The following is a 23246-nucleotide window of genomic DNA, read 5'->3' on the forward strand; positions in this document are numbered from 1 at the left end:
GTGATTCCTATCATTTCCTATCACTTCTATTTTACAGTCAGTGAAATTATTGTTTTCCCTTCCTGGTAACAGCTAGCAAACTTTGTTACAAGAATTTGATATTTGTGAAAAGGCAGATTCAATTGGTTTCATTTCTTTGTTTGTTTGTTCAACAGCTTTATTTCAGTTTAATTTACATACTATGAAATTCACTTAAGTGTCCAATTTAAGCCCATTCAATTATATGAATCTATCTAAGGCTAAAACAAACAGTTTAACTGACTAACACAGAACACTAATCTATAATTTTGTTTCATGAGAACTATACCCATAGCAATTCAATTCAATAGATATTATTAATTTTTTTCATGTCATAGGACATGATGATATCCTTGCTATTGAGAAGGAGAGTTATCGGACATCTATAGTGTCTTTGAAATACTTTGCTACTTCAAGACGACGGTATTTTTTTTTTTTTTCAAATATGCATTCTCAATGGAGTATCAGAGAAAACTGCCTTTGGTTCCATTCTCTGATGTCACAAATATCAACTTTTAGTATAACTTTTGATATTTAACTTAAGCCAGTATGACAAATTTCCTTTTCCAGTTTAGTACTGGTACAAGAACTATAAAATGGCTACTCATACACAGAGAGAAGTGTGCTCTCTGTGGATCATGGATTTTGGATTGAGAGGAATGAAGGTCATCTCGGGGAGCCTGCTCTACACCTGCCTGGGCAGTGCATTGTGCTATCAAGGTGATTTATCGTCCTGCAAAGCACATTTCACAAAGATCCAGCTATCAGCATTGAATGTGCCTGTACATAAAAATTACATATCCAGAGTGACAACCCTGCCAGCCTTTTGTTCTGCAATGTTTTGCATGTAACTTTTATCTTGTGTACTTGTTGCATGATCACAAAATTGCTACCATACTGCCAACAATTACATGGGGTTTTTTTTAACATCTTTATTGGAGTATAATTGCTTTACAATGTTGTGTTTGTTTCTGCTATATAACAAAGTGAGTCAGCTATATGTATACATATATACCCATATCCCCTCCCTCTTCTATCTCCCTCCCACCCTCCCTATCCCACCCCTCTAGGTGGTCACAAAGCACCAAGCTGATCTCCCTGTGCTATGCAGCTGCTTCCCACTATCTATTTTACATTTGGTAGTATATATATGTTAATGCTACTTAAATCTAGAAGATTGAAAGACCAAAAGGGGAAGCACTAGCACCTGTATAGAGATAACAAAACTTTCCTAAAAACCCCAGTGGTCTTTCCTTTATATCTCACTGACCAGAATTGGGTGACAGAAGCTGTGGGGAAGCTAGGAAATCTAATTTTTTAACTGAGTTATGTCACTACACAGAAAATCAGAGTTCTGATAGGATCAGCAGAGTAAGAAATCAGTATTGAGTGGACAACCACTTGTGTCTACCATAGTGCATTAACTATTTCTTAAATGCTATATAAAATGGACTTCTTGTGTTGTTAATCCCCATACACTCTGCTGCAGTTCAGGAACTCTTTAGAATTCTTTCCTAAAGAAGACAAAGTATGACAATATTTCTTTCAGCAAATTGATGATATGACACAGCTTTGAATTACTGCATTGAATTTTTCTCTAAAAGAGGCGAATTTTTTAGCATTGGGATTACCAATTAATATTTTTGTGTGTTATGTACTCAATCATAGGAAAATTATTTGAAAGTTTTTGTTCATGCAATTATTATTATTGTTATATGAATTAGGGATGGGCTATGAAGGAGAAAAACTGACAAAACATATTCTACTGTGGAATACTCTACCTTCTACAGATATTGTGGGCCATAATTAAATGTTTTAACTTCTTAGTTATTAATAAACATAAAATATAGTTTTGGGGAAAAACTGTATGCAAGTAGATTTTCATATAGAATTATGAAAAATTAATATTGAAATCTATAAAACATTTAAAGAGGCTTTACATCTTTTAACCAAACATACATCATGATCTTCTACAAACATTTTTTTGTTCATTTTTGAAATGAAATACATTTGAAGTTAAATACTGAGGCTAAATAGAACCAAAATTGTTGATGTATTTAATTACATCATGCAGACTGAAGAATGTTACAAACTTTGTTTTCAGTTACATCCTAGGAAATGCATTGAGGCCCTCCACTAAGTGCTTTTTTCATAGCTGATTGATTTCTACTACAAGAAGTTAAGAAAAGCTCATTTTTGAGAATCAAAGCTATTATTGGTTAAGACCTAAGCATTAAAGACAATTACTTCACAGTAAGCATGCCACTTTGCCTCATCTAGAGACACTATTCTGAGTTGGGACAGTCATATTTAAGCTAAAAGGCTAGTTATTTTGCCTAATTTATTTCCCTTTAAATTACCATTCCACAGTTTCTAAAAGCATTTTTCTCTTATTAAAAATATTTATAGGGGAGACCTTCAAGATGGTGGAGGAGTAAGACATGGAGATCACCTTTCTCCCCACAAATACATCAAAAATTCATCTACATGTGGAACAACTCCTACAGAACACCTACTGAACGCTGGCAGAAGACCTCAGACCTCCCAAAAGGCAAGAAACTCCCCACGTACCTGGGTAGGGCAAAAGAAAAACAAGGAAAAACAGACAAAAGAATAGGGACGGGACCTGCACCTCTGGGAGGGAGCTGTGAAGGAGCAAAAGTTTCCACACACTAGGAAGGCCCTTCGCGGGCAGAGACTGTGGGTGGTGGAGGGGGGAGCTTCAGAGTCATGGAGGAGAGTGCAACAACAGGGGTGTGGAGGGCAAAGTGGAGAGATTCCCGCACAGAGGATCGGTGCCGACCAGCACTCACCAGCCTGAGACGCTTGTCTGCTCACCCGCCTGGGCGGGCAGGGGCTGGGAGCTGAGGCTCGGGCTTTGGAGGTCAGATCCCAGGGAGAGGACTGGGGTTGGGTGCGTGAACACAGCCTGAGGGGGCCAGTGCATCAGAGCTAGCTGGGAGGGAGTCTGGGGAAAAGTCTGGAGCTGCCTACGAGGCATGAGACCATGGTTTCAGGGTGTGCAAGGAGAGCAGATTTCTTCCCTATCTGCCCACAGAAGGCAGAGCACTACCTAAATGAGCTCCAGAGATGGGTGTGAGCCGTGGCTATCAACTTCAACCCCAGAGACGGGCATGGAACTTTAACGTTGCTGCTGCAGCCACCAAGAATCCTGTGTGCAAGCACAGGTCACTGTCCACACCTCCCCTCCCGAGAGGCGGTGCAGCAAGCCATCAGGGTCCCGTGATCCAGGGACAACTTCCCTGGGAGAACATACGGCACGCCTCAGGCTGTTGCAATGTCATGTTGGCCTCTGCTGCCAAAGGCTCTCCCCGTATTCCAATTATAACTAGAGTATCCCTCCCTCCCCCCAGCCTGAGTGAGCCAGAGCCCCCTAATCAGCCGTTCCTTTAACGCCCTCCTGTCTGGGTGGGAAACAGATGCCCCCAGGTGACCATGCTGAGGCAGGACCAATCCAAAGCTGAAACCCAGGAGCTGTGCAAACAAAAAGGAGAAAGGGAAATTTCTCCATTCAGCCACATGAGCAGCAGATTAAAACCCCACAGTCAACTTAATGAACACTGCATCTGTGGAATACCTGAATATACAACGAATGTTCCCAAAATTGAGGTGGTAGACTTTGGGAGCAACTGTAGACTTGGGGTTTGCTTGTTGTCTCTGATTTGTTTCTGGTTTTTATATTTATCTTAGTTTAGTTTCTAGTGCTTGTTATCACTGGTGGATTTGTTTATTGGTTTGGTTGCTCTCCTCTTTTTTAAAATTTTTTTAATTTAATTTTTTAAAATTTTATTATTTTCTATTATTTTTTTTCCTTTTTTGTCTTTTTGTGAGTGTGTATATGTATTTTTTGTGTGTGATTTTGTCTCTTTAGGTTTGCTTTTACCATTTGTTCTGGGATTCTGACTGTTCGTTTTTTGTTGTTGTTTGTTTTCTTATGAGTGTGTGTGTATCTTAGTGTGATTTTGTCTGTCTAGTTATGCTTTTACCATTTGGTTTGGGGTCTTATGTGTTCTTTTTTTTTTTCTTTTCTTTTTTTTTCTTCCTTTTCTTCTGAGCTATGTGGCTGGCAGGGTCTTAGTGCTCTGGCTGGGTGTCAGGCCTGAGCCTCTGAGGTGGGACAGCCAAGTCCAGGACACTGGACCATCAGAGACCACCAGGCCCCACGTAATATCAATCGGCGAGAGCTCTCTTAGAGATGTCCGTCTCAACACTAAGACCCAGCGCCAGCCAATGGCCAGGAAGCTCCAGTGCTGGACGCTCCATGCCAAACTAGCAAGACAGGAACACAAGCCCACCCATTAGCAGAGAGGCTGCCGAAAGTCATACTAAGTTTACAAGCACCCCAAAACACACCACCAGACGTGGCCATGACCAACAGAAGGACAAGATTCAGCACCATCCACCAGAACACAGACACCAGCCCTCTCCACCAGGAAGCCTACACAAGCCACTGAACCAACCTCACCCAGTGGGGGCAGACACCAAAAATAATGGGAACTACAAACCTGCAGCCTGAGAAAAGGAGACTCCAAACACAGTAAGTTATGCAAAATGAGAAAACAGAGAAATATGCAACAGATGAAGGAGCAAAGTAAAAACCCACCAAACCAAACAAATGAAGAGGAAATAAGCAGTCTACCTGAAAAAGAATTCAAAGTAATGATAGTAAAGATGATCAAAAATCTTGGAAATAGAATGGAGAAAATACAAGAAACGTTTAACAAGGACCTAGAAGAACTAAAGAGCAAACAATGATGAACAACACAATATATGAAATTAAAAATTCTCTAGAAGGAATCAATAGCAGAATAATTGAGGCAGAAGAACAGATAAGTGACCTGGAAGATAAAATAGTGGAAATAACAGCCTCAGAGCAGAATAAAGAAAGAAGAATGAAAAGAATTGAGGACAGTCTCAGAGACCTCTGGGACAACGTTAAATGCACCAACATTTGAGTTATAGGGGTCCCAGAAAAAGAAGAGAAAAAGAAAGGGACTGAGAAAATATTTGAAGAGATTATAGTTGAAAACTTCCCAAACATGGGAAAGGAAATAGTCAATCAACTCCAGGAAGCACAGAGAGTCCCATACAGAATAAATCCAAGGAGAAACATGCTGTGACACGTATTAATCAAACTATCAAAAATTAAATACAAAATAAAAATATTAAAAGCAGCAAGGGAAAAGCAACAAATAACATAAAAAGGAATCCTCATAAGGTTAACAGCTGATCTTTCCGCAGAAACTCTGCAAGTCAGAAGGGAGTGGGAGGACATATTTAAAGTGATGAAAGGGAAAAACTTACAACCAAGATTACTCTACCCAACAAGGATCTCATTCAGATTTGACAGAGAAATTAAAACTTTTACAGACAAGCAAAAGTTAAGAGAATTCAGCACCACCAAACCAGCTCTACAACAAATGCTAAGGGAACTTCTCTAGGCAGGAAACACAAGAGAAGGAAAAGACCTACAATAACAAGCCCAAAACAAGTAAGAAAATGGTAATAGGAACATACATATCGATAATTACCTTAAATGTAAATGGATTAAATGCTCCAACCAAAAGACAAAGACTGGCTGAATGGATACAAAAACAATACATATATATATGCTGTCTACAGGAGACTCACTTCAGACCTAGGGGCAGACTGAAAGTGAGGGGATGGAAAAAGATATTGCATGCAAACGGAAATCAAAGGAAAGCTGGAGTAGAAATTCTCATATCAGACAAAATAGACTTTAAAATAAAGACTATTACAAGAGACAAAGAAGGACATTACATAATGATCAAGGGATCAATCCAAGAAGAAGATACAACAATTGTAAATATTTGTTTACAATTACAATGCACCCAACATGGGAGCATTTCAATACATAAGACAAATGTTAACAGCCATAAAAGGGAAAATTGACAGTAACACAGGGGACTTTAGGGGACTTTAACACCCCACTATCACCAACGGACACATCATCCAAAATGAAAATAAATAAGGAAACACAGGCTTTAAATGACACATTAAACAAGATGGATTTAATTGATATTTATAGGAGATTCCATCTAAAAACAACAGAATACACTTTCTTCTCAAGTGCTCATGGAATATTCTCCAGGACAGGTCATATCTTGGATCACAAATCAAGCCTTGGTAAACTTAAGAAAATTGAAATTGTATCAGGTATCTTTCCTGACCACAATGCTATGAGACCAGAGAGCAATTACAGGAAAAAACAATGTAAAATATAAAAACACATGGAGGCTAAACAATACGCTACTAAATAACCAAGGGATCATGAAGAAATCAAAGAGGAAATCAACAAACACCTAGAAACAAATGACAATGAAAACACGAATACCCAAAACATATGGGATGCAGCAAAAGCAGTTCTAAGAGGGAAGTTTAGAGCAATACAATCCTACCTCAGGAAACAAGAAACATCTCAAATAAACAACCTAACCTTACACCTAAAGCAATTAGAGAAAGAAGAAGAACAACAACAAAAAACCCCAAAGTTAGCAGAAGGAAAGAAATCATAAAGATCAGATCAGAGATAAATGAAAAAGAAATGAAGGAAACGATAGCAAAGATCAACAAAACTAAAAGCTGGTTCTTTGGGAAGATCAACAAAATTGATAAACCATTAGCCAGACCCATCAAGAAAAGAAGGGAGAAGACTTAAGTCAACAGAATTATAAATGAAAAAGGAGAAGTAACAACTGACACTGCAGAAATATAAAGGATCATGAGAGATTACTAGATGCAACTATGTGCCAATACAATGGATAACCTGGTTGAAATGGACAAATTCTTAGAAAAGTAGAACCTTCTAAAATTGAACCAGGAGGAAAAAGAAAATATGAACAGACCAATCACAAGCACTGCTATTGAGACTGTGATTTAAAATCTTCAAACAAACAAAGACCCAGTGCAAGATGCCTTCACAGGTGAATTCTATAAAACATTTAGAGAAGAGCTTACACCTACCCTTCTCAAACTCTTCAAAAATATAGCAGAGGGAGGGACACTCCCAAACTCATTCTACCACACCACCATCATGCTGATGCCAAAACCAGACAAAGATGCCACAAAAAAAGAAAACTACACACCAATATCACCGATGAACATAGATGTAAAAATCCTCAACAAAATACTAGCAAACAGAATCCAACAGCACATTAAACGGATCATACACCATGATCAAGTGGGGTTTATCCCAGGAATGCAAGGACTCTTCAATATATGAAAATCAATCAATGTGATACACCATATTAAAAAAATGAAGGATAAAACCACATGATAATCTCAACAGATGCATAAAAAACTTTCGACAAAATTAAACACCAATTTATGATGAAAACTCTCCAGAAAGTAGGGATAGAAGGAAATTACCTCAACATAATAAAGCTGTTATATGACAAACCCACAGCCAACATCGTTCTCAATGGTGAAAAGCTTAAAACATTTCCACTAAGATCAGGAACAAGACAAGGTTGCCCACTCTGATTACTATTATTCAACATACTTTTGGAAGTTTTAGCCACAGCAATCAGAGAAGGAAAAGAAATAAAAGGAATCCAAATCAGAAACGAAGAAGTAAAAGTGTCACTGTTTGCAGATGACATGATGCTATACTCAGAGAGTCCTAAAGATGCTACCAGAAAACTACTAGAGCTAATCAATGAATTAGGTAATGTAGCAGGAGACAAAGTTAAAGCACATAAATCTCTTTCCTTCTTATACACTAACGATGAAAAATCTGAGAGAGAAATTAAGGAAACACTCCCATTTACCATTTCAACAAAAAGAATAAAATACCTAGGAATAAACCTATCTAAGGACACAAAAGACCTGTATGCAGAAAACTATAAGACACTGGAGAGATATACCATGTTCTTGGATTGGAAGAATCAACACTGTGAAAATGACTATACTACCCAAAGTAATCTACAGATTCAGTGCAATCCCTGTCAAACTACCAATGGCATTTTTCACAGAACTAGAACTAAAAATTTTATAATTTGCATGGAAACACAAAAGACCCTGAATAGCCAAAGCAATCATGAGAAAGAAAAACTGAGCTAGAAGAATCAGGCGCCCTGACTTCAGACTATACTACAAAGCTACAGTAATCAAGACACTATGGTTCTGGCACCAAAACAGAAATACAGATCCATGGAACAGGATAGAAAGCCCAGAGATAAACCCACGCACATATGGTCACCTTACCTTTGATGAAGGAGGCAAGAATATACAATAGAGAAAAGACAGCCTCTTCAATAAGTGGTGCTGGGAAAACTGGACAGCTACATGTAAAAGTATAAAATTAGAACACTCCTTAACACCATACACAAAAATAAACTCAAAATGGATTAAAGACCTAAATGTAAGGCCGGACACTATAAACCTCTTAGAGGAAACCATAGGCAGAACACTCTATGACATAAATCACAGCAAGATCCTTTTTGACCCACCTCCTAGAGAAAAGGATATAAAAACAAAAATAAACAAATGGGACCTAGTGAAACTTAAAAAACTTTTGCACAGCAAAGGAAACCATAAACAAGAGGAAAAGACAAACCTCAGAATGGGAGAAAATATTTGCAAATGAAGCAACTGACAAAGGATTAATCTCCAAAATATACAAGCAGCTCATGCAGCTCAATATCAAAAGAACAAACAACCCAATCCAAAAATGGGCAGAAGACCTAAACAGACATTTCTTCAAAGAAAATATACAGATTGCCAACAAACACATGAAAGGATGCTCAACATCACTAATCATTAGTGAAATGCAAATCAAAACCACAATGAGGTATCTTCTCACACTGGTCAGAATGGCCATCATCAAAAAATCTACAAACAATAAAAGCTGGAGAATGTGTGGAGAAAAGGGAACCCTCTTACACTGTTGGTGGGAATGTAAATTGATACAGCCACTATGGAGAACAGTATGTAGGTCCCTTAAAAAACTAAAAGTAGAACTACCATATGACCCAGCAATCCCACTACTGGGCATATACCCTGAGAAAACCATAATTCAAAAGAGACATGTACCACAATATTCATTGCAGCACTATTTACAATAGTTGGGACATGGAAGGAACCTAAATGTCCATTGACAGATGAATGGATAAAGAAGATGTGGCACATATATACGATGGAATAGTATTCAGCCATAAAATGAAATGAAATTGAGTTATTTGTAGTGAGGTGGATGGACCTAGAGTCTGTAATACAGAGTGAAGTAAGTCAGAATGAGAAAAATAAATACCATATGCTAACACATATATATGTAATCTAAAACAAACAAAAAAAAATGGTTCTGAAGAATCTAGGGGCAGGACAGGAATAAAGATGCAGATGTAGGGAATGGACTTGAGGACATGGGGAGGGGGAAGGGTAAGCTGGGACGAAGTGAGAGAGTGGCTTGGACTTATATATACTACCATATGTAAAATACATAGCTAGTGGGAAGCAGCTGCATAGCACAGGGAGATCAGCTCAGTGCTTTGTGACCACCTAGAGGGGTGGGATAGGGAGGGTGGGAGGGAGATGCAAGAGGGAGGACATATGGGGATATATGTACATGTATAGCTGATTCACTTTGCTATAAAGTAGAACCTAACACACCATTGTAAAGCAATTATACGCCAATAAAGATGTTAAAAAGAAGAAATTAAAAAAACCACAATGAGTTATTTTCTCACACCGGTCAGAACGGCCATCATCAAAAAATCTACAAACAGTAAAAGCTGGAGAGGGTGTGGAGAAAAGGGAACCCTCTTGCACTGTTGGTGGGAATGTAAATTGATACAGCCACTATGGAGAACAGTATGCAGGTCCCTTAAAAAACTAAAAACTAGAACTACCATATGACCCAGCAATCCCACTACTGGGCATATACCCTGAGAAAACCATAATTCAAAAAGAGATATGTACCACAATATTCATTACAGCACTATTTACAATAGCCGGGACATGGAAGCAACCTAAGTGTCCAACAACAGATGAATGGATAAAGAAGATGTGGCGCATATATACAATGGAATATTACTCAGCCATAAAAAGAAATGAAATTGAGTTATTTATAGTAAGGTGGATGGTCCTAGAGTTTGTCATACAGAGTGAAGTAAGTCAGAAAGAGAAAATAAATACTGTATGCTAACACATATATATGGAATCTAAAAAAAAAAAAAAAATGCTTCTGATGACCTAGGGGCAGGACAGAAATAAAGATGCAGACATAGAGAATGGACTTGAGAATATGGGGAGGGGGAAGGGTAAGCTGGGACGAAGTGAGAGAGTAGCATTGACATATATGCACCACCAAATGTAAAATCGCTAGTGGGAAGCAGCTGCATAGCACAGGGATGTCAGTTCAGTGCTTTGTGACCACCTAGTGGGGTGGGTTAGGGAGGGTGGGAAGGAGGCTCAACAGGGAAGGGATATAGGGATATATGTATACATATAGTTGATTCACAGCAGAAACTAACACAACATTGTAATGTAATTATACTCCAATAAAGATTTTTTTTAAAAGACTAGATTAATAATTTCAGTGGAGAATTAAAAGTGATTTAAAAAAGGAAATTTCAAAACTAAATTTAAAAATTACAATAAGCAAGAAAAAATAATATTTATAAACACAACTTTCTTGAAATTTCGGAAAAGGAATTTACATAAGATTTAATAGTGGAACTCTTACTTTTTAAAATTTTGTGTAGTTATTTGGACTAAAAATATTCTTCCAAATGAAATCTTTTTTTTTCTGCTTTAGATGGACTCTTTCAAACTCATCATGGTGAACTATATAGTAATTTTGGAAATTCTTGTCAATGTTAAAGGAAAGAGAGCAAAATGAGAGAACCTTACTGAGTACCTATGTTTTTCCAATGACTGGCTTAAGTAACAGCATTGCATTACCCTCCTCACTGGAATTGGCATCATCATTATAAATATATATACAAGGAAACTAGAACATAAAATTTAAGTAGCTTGATCAATTTACTATGATACTAAGTACATCCTAAGATTTGACCATGAAGTATTCCCAAGTCATTTCGGAATAACCCTTGGTATTTTGGAAAAATAATAAATATGAATTACTTCACTATACTAATTAAACTATAACATGACTAAATATTTATTTGTTTTCATAGGAAGGCCAATTAAATATTTCTTTATTATATTTACAATAATGCCTTTTAAAAATAAGTAGTAATATTATTTGTGCCTTTAGAACCAATAGGCATCACTAGGTGAAGTGCATTTTATTTGATGTCAACTGCCCTGTTCCCTGTGGAATGCATGTCATTAATGCAGAAAGGTTTGACAGACAAGAGATTTGAAACCCAATGTCTACCCTTTTTTTAACATCATGTCACAGAAACATTCAAATACTAAAGTGAACTAGAAGTGTTGAAAAAAATCTGGTATGTTCTTTGTATCAATATATAATTAATGGATTACTGGACTGAATGTCAATATTATGACATAGTATGAGTGTGTTTCATGTTTGGTAATTGCAATCATTGTTGCTTTTGTTGTGGTCATCCATGTACAATGCTTGGTGTCAGTCTATTTATCTCTTGTAAAAATAAAATACAGTGTGTGTGTGTGGAAAAAAAAAAGAAGAAAAAAAAAGAAAACGGAAAAAAATATATATATATATAATTAAAAGGTAGTCTTTCTAGTATTACTATTCGTATGTATCTGAAAATCAAATGTAGAATTTATCAACAGAAATGTTTTAAGCTACTATATTTTCTAATTAAATATTCATTTTAAATAAGTAAAAATTAATATTGTATGAAAAATGATTCACAATTTAAAATATAAGTGCATCTATATTAAACTGCATAAATGTGTCAATAGTCTTTATTAGGTGTGTGGCAAAAAACCACTATGAGTTTCATTTACGCAGAATCCATCATTGACTATCACTGATTTATGTTTCATATTAATTATGGTCAAAAGAGCTGGTATTCACCACTGCTAGTGCTGTAAGCAGTTGTAAATAAAGAATAAATAGGATTTTGTAAACCTGCATACCCTTGTTTTCCCTGACATCAGGTTTTAATCCAGGTTTTCATGTTTCCTGAATTGACCATAAGGAAGATTCAACACATTCCCATGTGAAATAGGTACAGGCATACGTTAACATATATGTACCAGCTAAAATAACAAGAAGTAATTCATAAGTTGTGGACTATGAAACAGCTAGTGGAGAAAATCATCATGTGGCTATAAATACCACGACCATTCAAAGATATGCATTCTCATTTAAAAACCTCATACCTGCCCTTTGTGAATCCTCCAGTCTAAGACCCTGGAAAGAAACATGGTAGGTTTCTGGTTTTGTCTTCCACCTAAGTCAAGGGAAGTAGTTATTTTATAGCAACTCAATCATCAAGCTTCTGTTATCACCTCCTGACCTAAATTTTGTAGTTTCTAAAGAAGCAAAGAGTCCTTGTACATACAGATTTATTTTTAAAGCAGTTGACAGTGTATTAACTAGAGTACGATTGAGATTTGAGTCGTGTTAATAAACAACCATAAGCCCAGATTTCTCTTCACTTCAGTTCTCTGACCACTTCATATGGCTTTCTTACTCAGCTGCCTTCCTCAAAATACTTTGCTTAGGGTTAGTAGTTTTCATGAACATTAAAATGGTTCCTCCATATAATAATTCTAAAAGTGTTTTCTTGCTGAATTAAAATGAATATATTTAAGGAGAATTATCCTCATAAAGCCTACATTAACACGATTTCTACATGAGTCTGGCCAGAAATATTACATGTCTTTTACAATTCATTGTCATCTCAGTTATTTTTTCATAGTCTTCTGTATCTTTCAAATAGTAGTTACTGTTAAATCACTCATTAATGGGTATTCCTCTTTTGTCGTTATACATTAAGCAAACATCATGAAATAGTTTCTGCAACAAAACTTATTTGAAACAATAAATTATTCACAAGATTTATGTTTCATCATATTGATTAATGGGATTCCAGTAGAAAACAATACATACCTTATTAAACAAATTGTGTATAGTATAGTAACTCAAGAGCCACAAAATTATTTTCTCTGGATACAGCAATTCATACATTGTTAATATAATAGGAAGCAAGGCCTCATTGGCAGCTTGTCATTGGAAAATCAGGTTAAATACCAAGATGTACCTTTTAACATAATGGAAACAAGGCAATCCAAAGTCCTGATCTTAACCATAATCACTCACAACTCTATTCGGGCACAAAAGTTCTGATTTATTATAATTCATCTTCATCGAAAGTACTAATTGGAAACGTTATAATATAGTCATGCCAAATGAGACGATAGAATTAAAGTATTACTATTAAAATGTACATTTTTAAGTAACTATTATCCCAACATTTATTATATAACATCTCATCTATAGCAACTGATTCCTTAGTTCTAGGTATGTTTGTATTTTATTCCAGTTATTTAAGGCACAATTTTCACTAAATCCATTAGTTCTAAGGATGTTTAATTGCATTGTAAGAGGTCTTTTAAGCTTAAATTACCAAAAAAGTCTTAGCTTTGAAGAGAATACTCAGCATTTTGTTTTCTAATTGCTCTTAGCACTTTCTACAGACAACAGGCTAAGAGATTTGCATATTTAAACAATCTTTGTAGTAGAGCATATATCCATAGACTCCCATGATGCTTCACACAATACAATATTGAAATTAAAACATATCAACATGGAGGCATACACTTCATTCAATAAATCATTTTGCTTAAAGAAAGGAACAAAAAATTGTAGGAGCAAAGATCATTTCAATAGAGCAGTACCTGAATAGCAGCTTATTTATACCTCAGATAATTATTTTTGTTTACTGAAGTACTTAATTAACCCATAATAAATATGTACAACCAAATGCAATTTTTATTTGAATATTGTGCTTGATGTATTTGCTTCACTAAAACACAAACTACAGCAGAGTCTAACACTAGTCAAATCTTGTCCTCAGTGGCCTGCTTTCTTTGTCCAAAGTAAATATGCATGCACACACACACACACCTACCTGCATGTGCTCACACCAACACATGCAAACACTCAGACAGATAACTCAGACATACACTAACACACAGAATTTGGTATTTGGTATTAAAGAAGATCAAGAAGTGTGTGGAAAGTTTTAAAATCCACATAAGATGTCTATACCCTAGCCATGTTCTATTAAGTAAATATAATATTTATGTATAAATAAAAATTTGGCTTTCTATAAGGACAGTTGAGTAAATCCATGTATGTGTGCATGTGTGTGCATGCATGAACATGTGTTTGTGTGTGTGTAATCCTAAAACAAGGTAACTGGAACGGGCTCCTCATTTCTTTCCTTCAGGAAGATGCATATTTAAAGTGAGAAATACACATCTTTCATATATAAAAGAACCATGGTTATTGGGAAAGTACCACAAAATGAGCAATGCTATTATCAAGTAATGATTTGGCTTAAGATTTTCTATCACTACAATGGCAACCATATTACAATATGTAAGTGCATTAAATCAACATTTTGTACCCCTTAAATTTACAGTGTTATATGTCAAATACACCTCAGTAAAAAATATTTTCAATTAATTTAAAAGTCTCCTACCAGAACATGTACATATATATACGTATATATATATATACGTATATGCATATACATACACGTATATATGTATATATGTGTATATATACGTATATATATAGATATATAATTTTTGTCCCAGAATTTTGATTATTCGGTTAATAAACAATTTTATTTCTAACTATTCCGTAATAGCTTAGTACTGCAAGAACTTATATATCTCATACTCACTTTAGGTCACATTATGTTGTTTATTTTTATTATCTCCCAATTCTTATTTTTTATTTCACTTAATTAAATATTATAATTCATTTTATAATTGTAATGCATATAATATGTGGATATATATGTGTATATTCTTCATTTACATACCTATATCTATACCCCTTTTTCATTCTTTTCTTCTTAAATTATAGAAATTTAAGGGGTTAAGCAGTATGTCTGAGACCTCTTCGTGCCCAGTGTATTTTGTGTTGGAGTGCACCAGGGAAAGAAAGAAGGCACCTTCTTGTAAACATGATAATGACAATCCTCCTAGCAATCTAATGGCTTAACTATTGGAGTCTGATTGTCCATAGCATCGTTTCAGCTGATGTACCTCTGAGACAATGGTTAATAAACTGTAATCTGTAGACTTACTGAGCAGGGTTCCCTGAAAAATTGTTGTATGCTATGTAACAATATGAGGATAAGGGGATATTTATGACCAAATATGACTTTTCTGTGTTAGTTATGTGGCAGTGCCCTTTACTTGAAGATCCCACATGTTAACTTGATTCAGAATGCATCTCACATGACCAAAAAGGATCCAGGAAGCTGCTAGAACATCCTGGACCTCTCTCTGCTCCATCTGTGTCTCCTGATTGTGTACGTTCTTGAAACTGTTTATTAGACTTGAAACATTTCATACTGAACATTTAGCTACATTAAAAATGGGTTTATATTTAGCTTTAGCCAAGTTTCTATTTACAAATTGTTTGTCAATAAGGCCATGAGTTTTTGTGGTGTTTAGACTATGCTGCTATAACATAGCCCTAAAATGAATTTTTGAGTATCCTTCATTTTCATTTTGGCATCACATAATATAATATGATATGATTATTTTGGCTACAGAAAAAGAGAAGAGGTGGAGCAGAATTCATATTTTTCCTTAACAAATGCTTATATGTGTTTGGCTTTATTCTCAGTTAATCTGTTTTACGTAACACAATACTTGAGGGCTGAAGCATTATGTAACCTCTGTTTTAAATAGAAAGCATTTATTTAAATGTCACAGAAATATGCAAAGATAAGAAGCATTTTACTGGTATGGATATAAATGATGGATAATCAAATATTAAGGAGAACAGTTAATTTATCTTCAATTATTCAATCACATTGTTTTAGAAAAAGTGAGGGCATTTTTTAATGTGCTAAAATAACAATGTCTAATGTGGAAGAGTACACAGACATGAAAATATTGCTTTCTTTTATTGTAGCATGCATCTGCACACAAATTATCCATAAAGACACTAACCTGTTTTAGGGTCTACAGAGAAGTAGGGCTGTCCCTGGAGAATGCTGTAAACCACCCGAGCACTGTTTCCATAGGTAGGGTCATCTGCATCAGTGGCTGTCACCTGTAGAACAGAGGTACCTGTGCATTCAGGAAAACAAATTTTAGTGTGTGATGGCATTAAACACATGATTAATTTGTACACAGAAAAAGGTAATGCTGAAATACTTATGGAGAGTGATAATTTCTTGTACTTCTTAGATTTATCTCTCAAACACGGTCCCTGCTTTCTTTCTGTGCCACTAATTGTCTTAAATGAGAGCCCAGAATGGAGTGTTTGGTTTCAGATAGTTTAATGTGATTCTTTACATGCTGATACCGTTATAAAGGGTCTCTTTTAACCCTCACATAATCAGCGTCAGGTTAGGTCAATGCTCAAGAATCAAATAGGTGTTAACTGGGGATAAAAATCAAAAGTATTTTGACAGTGTACAGTTGACTCTTGAACAATGCTGGGAGTACTGACAATTTTCAGTTTTTAATTTTAATAATTAAGTCTATGATTTAGGTCTGACACACCTCCTAAGGGTCTAATATCTACTTAACTACAAAGTTTTTACTTCTATGTTGGAATTCAGACACAACTTTAAGCAAAACTTTTTCTGTACCCTCAAAGGATCCTAGAAAAGTTAATAGACTTAGTATGTCAAGTTCATTTGACAATCCTTATTAGCAGAACATAAATGTACAGCTGGCCCTCCATATATATGGTTCCACATCCACGAATGCAACCAACTGCTGATTGTGTACTATGTTATGATCTGCAGTGGTTGAATTTCTGGTTATGGAACCCATGGATATGGATATGGAGGGCCAGCTAAGGGACTTGAGTATCTGCAGGTTCTGGTGTCCATGGGGGTCCTGGAACCAATTCCTTGCAGATACTGAGCAATGACTGTATATAGATTTTTAATAAAATGCCATGATTTTGGCCTCTAAATAGTATTTTTATATTGAGATGCTAAGCAAAAATATAACTAGTAGTTATGCACACTCAGAAGAAAAGGACTGTGTTATACCTAAGAGAAATTTCTAATTGTGGATAATAAAACATAATGGTGACACCAAATTCTGGCAGGAAATTAGGCCTCTCATACACTGCTGGTGGAAATGTAAGTTTAGAAAATTCTTAATAAACATACATTTACCATACAATCCAGCGAATTGCACTCTTGGGCATTTATGCTAAAGTAATAAAAATATATGCTCACATAAAAGCCTATTTACAAATATTCACAGCAACATTATTCTTAGTAGCACCAAACTGGAAGAAGCCCAGATATCCTTCAACGGGAAAATGGTTAAACAAACCATGGTACAGTATTACTATGGAATACTACTTAGCAATAAAAATGAACAGAATATTAATATATGCACTAACTTGGATAAATTCTTCAGGGAATCATACCCAGGAGGGGAAAAGACAGTCCTCAAAGGCTATATACTGTATGATTCCATTTATTTAACATTCTTGAAGTGATGCAATTTTAGAAATGGATGACAGATTAGTAGTTGCCAGAGTCTGGGAAAGAAGGAGTGGAAAGGGGTGGGTTTGGTCATAAAAGGGCAACATGAGAGATAATGATGATGCTGGAATTGGTCAGTATTTTGATTATGGATACGTGAGAACTAAACACATACATACACACACAGGTAAAACTAGGGAAATCTAAATAAAATTGGTAAATAATTTCAATAATGTGGTTATGATATTGTTTTATATTGGATATTTTGCAGGATGTTAGCATGGGGTAAAACTGGGTAAAGGGTACAAGAAATCTATATCGTTTCTCATGAATGCATGTGAATCTATGATGACCTCAAATTTTAAAGTTTAAAATGTATATCTTCTTGCTTCATTGTTAGTCCGTTCTTAGAGAGCCTTATTTGGGCTTGGATGTGTACCATAATTTTTCTCATTATAGCACTATGATTTCTGGCTTGATAAACTTTCCAGAGCTAGTCACATTTAGACTACCTCTTCCATGACTAAGTATAATAATTACTATAGAACATTAAAGACTTCTTCTGTGACATCTCAACACCTGTTCCATACCCATAGTCATCTCTTCAACTTGTTCAGAGAATACCAGTAGGTAGATATTTACCCAAAAATGTTGGTTTAGGAGGGAGGCATTTTCATTTGGTACCTCACTGAAGAAATTAAAATCTGTAGTAGGAACCCAGGTCAGACTCTAAAATGTGTAAAAAAGCCCATACTATGGTTAAAATGTTATAGAATTATACCAGTCAAATGTTTGATCTTATAGGAAAAATGCTGATCATACCGGGCATACAAGAATTACTAGGATTCAAAAAAAAAAAAACCAGTATAGATAGAAAGCAGTAAAATAATGGCCATCTTTTAAGAAACCACAGTTGTAAAATGCTCAGGTTTTAAAACTTGCTGTGGCCTTACAATAGTGATTTAGGTCTAAATAATTTTAATGTCTAAACTGTAGAACCAAAGCAACCATTCCATGAAGAAAACTGGGAAAGGCAAATAGTGCAAGATCACACATCATTTACTGTGACAGGCTGGACCACCACAGGAAAGAAAGAGTGCTCTGCTTGGCTTGAGCTGTCTTTAAAAGCTCAGGCTTGTTAAGTGAAAGCTGCGATGCATGAGTGGAGTGACAAATGAAATAAAGAAAAAGGAGAAAAGGAGGAAGAAAAGAAAAAAAGGTAGTATGGTGGTGTTGACTAAGTGATGGTTTAAAGTACCAAAAAGAAGTGGGCAGAGCAGAAAAGAGTTCCAGAGGAGAGAAAGAAAATATACTAACTCTCTACCGTGGTCAAAAAGTATGGTCATTATCAATCACAGACACCTCTGTACCACTGGTCACAAGGGTAGTGGGCAATTCTATCTGTGTGTAAAGCAAAGAACAGTAAATTACCTCTATTATTGTTTTTGGTGGCATCTGAAGGTATCAGTCTGCCACTTTGAGTAAACAGGTTGCTGGTTGAAGGGAGCATAGGTATATATGCACAGCACAACTCAACCAAAAATCAACCTGCCCCAGAATACAGCAGGAGTGAGTTAAATAGCAGGGGTGGAAAATAAATTGTTCAAAGATTCCCTACCAAGGAGTTCTAAACCAAAAGGAAAACATTATACTTATTTTATTTTCTTGTTTATTTGAAGGTTTGATGGGAACATTTTAAGAACCATTGGTGCTTTTGGAAGTTCTTTTACATTATGGAAAAAAAAGCTTTTTTTTTTTTATTAGAAATATATAAATAATAAAAACATAAAATGCCTTAGGGTGTGTGTTATGAGTTGGAATGTTTTCCCTCAAAGTTCATATGTTGAATTTCTGAACTCCAGTGCTTTAAGAGGTGATTTTATTAGGAAATAGGGTCATTATAGATGTAATTAATTAAGATGAAGTCACACTGCAGTAGTTTGGGCCCCTACCCTAACATGACTGGTGTCCTTATAAAAACAGGAAATTTAGAGGGAGACAGACAGACAGACAGACAGACAGACACACACACACACACACACACACACACACACAGGAAGTACATTATGTGAAGATGAAGGCAGAGATCAAGGTGATACTTGCACAAGCCAAGGTAAGTCAAAGACTGCCCGCAAAGCACCAGAAGCTGGAGGAGAGGGTTGGAACAGATGCTTCCCCAGCGCTTGAAGAGGGAACATGGCCCTGCTGATACCTTGACCTCAGGCATCTAGCTTCAGGAACAGTGATACAATAAACTTGTGTTGCTTAAGCTACCGAGTTTGTGGCCCTTTGGTGCAAGAAGCTCTAGCAAACTGATACATTGTGCTACGGCTGCAGTGGAAGGAAGTGACATTTATTCTCAGAATTTACGGTTGTTCTTTGACTCTGGACAAGAGTCTGAAGTTACAAGCCAAGAAAAAAATGATGGATAATATCCTAGACTATTTGATGCCAGATACATCAAAAAGGAGATAAAATCAAAAGTTAATCTCACAAGTAGATAAAATTAAATTAGGTAGGAATTAATAGTATTTGATATTTTTTCTGAATATTAGGCATTACTAGCGATCCACCTATTAGCATTCTAAGTAAATTAATTAGTTACATTGGTCATTTTAATAAAGACTTTTTTATTCCTGGTTAGAAGTTTAAGTAAAAAAGAAATTATCAGTATGGATATATCTATGTCTCAGAAAAGTATCCCACATTGGACAATTCAATTCCTTTATTCATGCTATGGGCCCTAACTGTGTACATAATAGAAGAGAGAAAATTATTATCCTCTACTGTGTTAGATTTCCAAAGAAAAATACGTAAAGATACCTAAAAGTCCATTATTCCACTAGAATATTAAAATAATTATCTAATTTTCTCTGGAAATTAGTATATGGATTTGGTCAATAGATATTAAACCAACAGTCCCCTCCCTACATAACTGGCTTCCAATCAAAGAAAACTTTAAAAAGTGCTATATAAGCGTTTTTAATTTTTACAACTGTTTTCATTAAAAACAATAACCACAGAAACATTGCATCTTAAAGTTTCATCGTCTATTTAGTGTACAATATTTTCACATTAAATATTTCCTACGGTGCACACTTAGCTAATCCCGTGCTAGGGATTAAAGCCTCTCAGCTGATGTTTGAAACAAATCTGAAAAGAATCAAGTACATACAAAAGGTTTCAAGATCTCTTTTCTACAATAAAACTTGTCTTGTTTCCTTTTGGGACTGCCCTGTGTCAGTCTTTCCATGTGGTTTCTTTTTATACTACTGTTTTATAAACAGCACACATTTTGTAACATTACATATCAATGAGAAACAGAGGGGACTTTCCCGAAAGTCTCTGAAGATCAATTTGAAATATTTAATAAGGCATTTTAATACCAAGCAAATATTCTCTGAGATTGCAAATCATTATGCATGACTTGTCAGGGTTCACAGCTCTGTTAAAATCTCAAGTGAATTAACATTGAGCAAGAACTCTAAGTAAAAATAAGCTGGAGATTTATGAAGGCTGAGAGTATCTCTCTGAAGGAATCTCTTAGGGCTTAATTCCCAGAAGATTTTTCCAGGGACTGTGAAAAAGTAATAGTCATCAAGATACAACTTAAATTTCATTCCTCACAGGAGGGCTGTAATTTCACCAACAGAGAAATAGCACAGTATTCCAGTCATCGTGTAATTTTGTAAAGCCTTGAGTATTCACCCAAGAGTCACTGGATTAAAAAAAATCCTCTGCAAGTACACTTATGAAACATCTGGGTAACAGAGCAGAATTCACTATTCTAATTGTATATTTTCAATCACAGCTATTGTTAGTTTCTGTGTTCTTTCAATTAGATCCTTTTTATGGAACTACCTAATGTGAGATTTGACACTACTCAAGTAAACTTTTTATCATATTCCATAAATGAAAAAATTAAGGAAATAATATGTATTTAGTGCCAGTAATGTGGGATCCCTCTGCTATATGCCATTTAATTTAATAATAAGATAAATCTATTGAGAAAATTACACCCAATGCCATTTTACAGGTGGGAGCATCGAGGTTCATAAAGGTTATATAGTTGACAATTTGAGAAGGCAGAATTCAAGCTGGTCCTATCTGTTTTGCTGTGACGTTCTTTCCCATATACGCCATCGCTCCATTCAGCCATGATCTGTTGAGTGTTAATAGTTACAAGATCTTCTGCCTTGTTCTTGTCTGTTTCCTTGGTGGTAGGTAATGGCTGTCCAGATGCATCTACTTGTAGAGAGGCAGCATTATATTTCACCCCACATACACACCATAGCCAAAGGCCAAGTCAGTAAATATATTTTGTCAGCAGAGGCTGTATATAAAATACTTCGGGGGAAGAAATCTCCAAGTACCGACACCAGTGATGTACTCTTCTGTAGCCTTATAGAATGCTCACAATTCTCTTGATTTCTGTACAGAGTAAACGGTTGCAGTAAAAAGTGACTTGACTATCATATCCCCACATATCTTCTAAATCCATTTGCATGTTGCTCTCACATTCCTCTCCTACCCTGTTCTGCTGTTTGTAGGAATCTAACACCTGTCATTGACATTGATTAGTGTTTCCCATGTCTGTCCACTAACACCCAGCTCCTGGGCTCAGGTAACACCACCCTCCCAGCCATAAGGATGCTCAGTTCTTTCAGTGGTTGCCTCACAGTTCACCATTTGGCTTTTTATTTCTCCTACCACGTTTGTAACTTGTTCCACAGACTCAGTCCCTTCTGTTGAACTAAATGACAGTGGATTTGATATTCCTGATTAAGCGCCAATGCATACAGAAGGTATTAACAAGTTTCTCCCCAAGTATCCTTCATTTCTTCTCTGGATAATGACTATACTTTACCAAATATAAAGATTAGGTTCTGTACTTGACTCTAATAGAGTTACTACTTTCAAATGAGAATCTGGGTGTTCTTTACATTCAATAACTTGAAATTACTTAACATATTGGAATATGACAAATATATCATTTGGAGAGCTGTGTATTTTATGCAAAATTTAAAAATGATGGGCTTCCCTGGTGGCGCAGTGGTTGAGAATCTGCCTGCTAATGCAGGGAACACGGGTTCGAGCCCAGGTCTGGGAAGATCCCACATGCCGCGGAGCAACTAGCCCGTGAGCCACAATTACTGAGCCTGCGCGTCTGGAGCCTGTGCTCCGCAACGAGAGGCCGCGATAGTGAGAGGCCCGCGCACCGCGATGAAGAGTGGCCCCTGCTTGCCACAACTGGAGAAGGCCCTCGCACAGAAATGAAGACCCAACACAGCCATAAATAAATAAAAAATTAAAAAAAAAAAAAAAAAATTTAAAAATGAGACTTTCGGGGGGAATGTTTTTAACGTGGAGGAAAATTCATACATATATACACTCTATCTATCAATCTATTTATTTACAGATATAGAGGAACAGTAATTCAATACTTCTTAAAGTATTCCCTAGTTTAGCATGTGTGATAATCAAGTCCACTGCATAATTGCTGATTTTATATCAATTTCTTATCAAAAATTAGAATTTGTATAAGTTGCTTTAATGCTCATGCTTTACCAAGTATTCCATTTA

General features: G+C 35.9%; 1 protein-coding gene across 7 annotated transcripts in view; it reads right to left on the reverse strand.

Moving 5' to 3' along the window:
* Nucleotides 1-23246, reverse strand: part of CDH18 (cadherin 18) — a 993557-nt gene that overhangs the window by 203982 nt on the left and 766329 nt on the right. For all 7 annotated transcript variants that reach the window (XM_007188233.3, XM_057541771.1, XM_007188232.3 and 4 more), the window contains one exon: nt 16159-16278. In XM_007188233.3, the coding sequence (XP_007188295.1) occupies nt 16159-16278 (120 nt within the window). The remainder of the gene's footprint in view (nt 1-16158; nt 16279-23246) is intronic.

The sequence above is a fragment of the Balaenoptera acutorostrata genome, chromosome 2 (assembly GCF_949987535.1).
Source record: "Balaenoptera acutorostrata chromosome 2, mBalAcu1.1, whole genome shotgun sequence".
Taxonomy (NCBI): Eukaryota; Metazoa; Chordata; class Mammalia; order Artiodactyla; family Balaenopteridae; genus Balaenoptera; species Balaenoptera acutorostrata.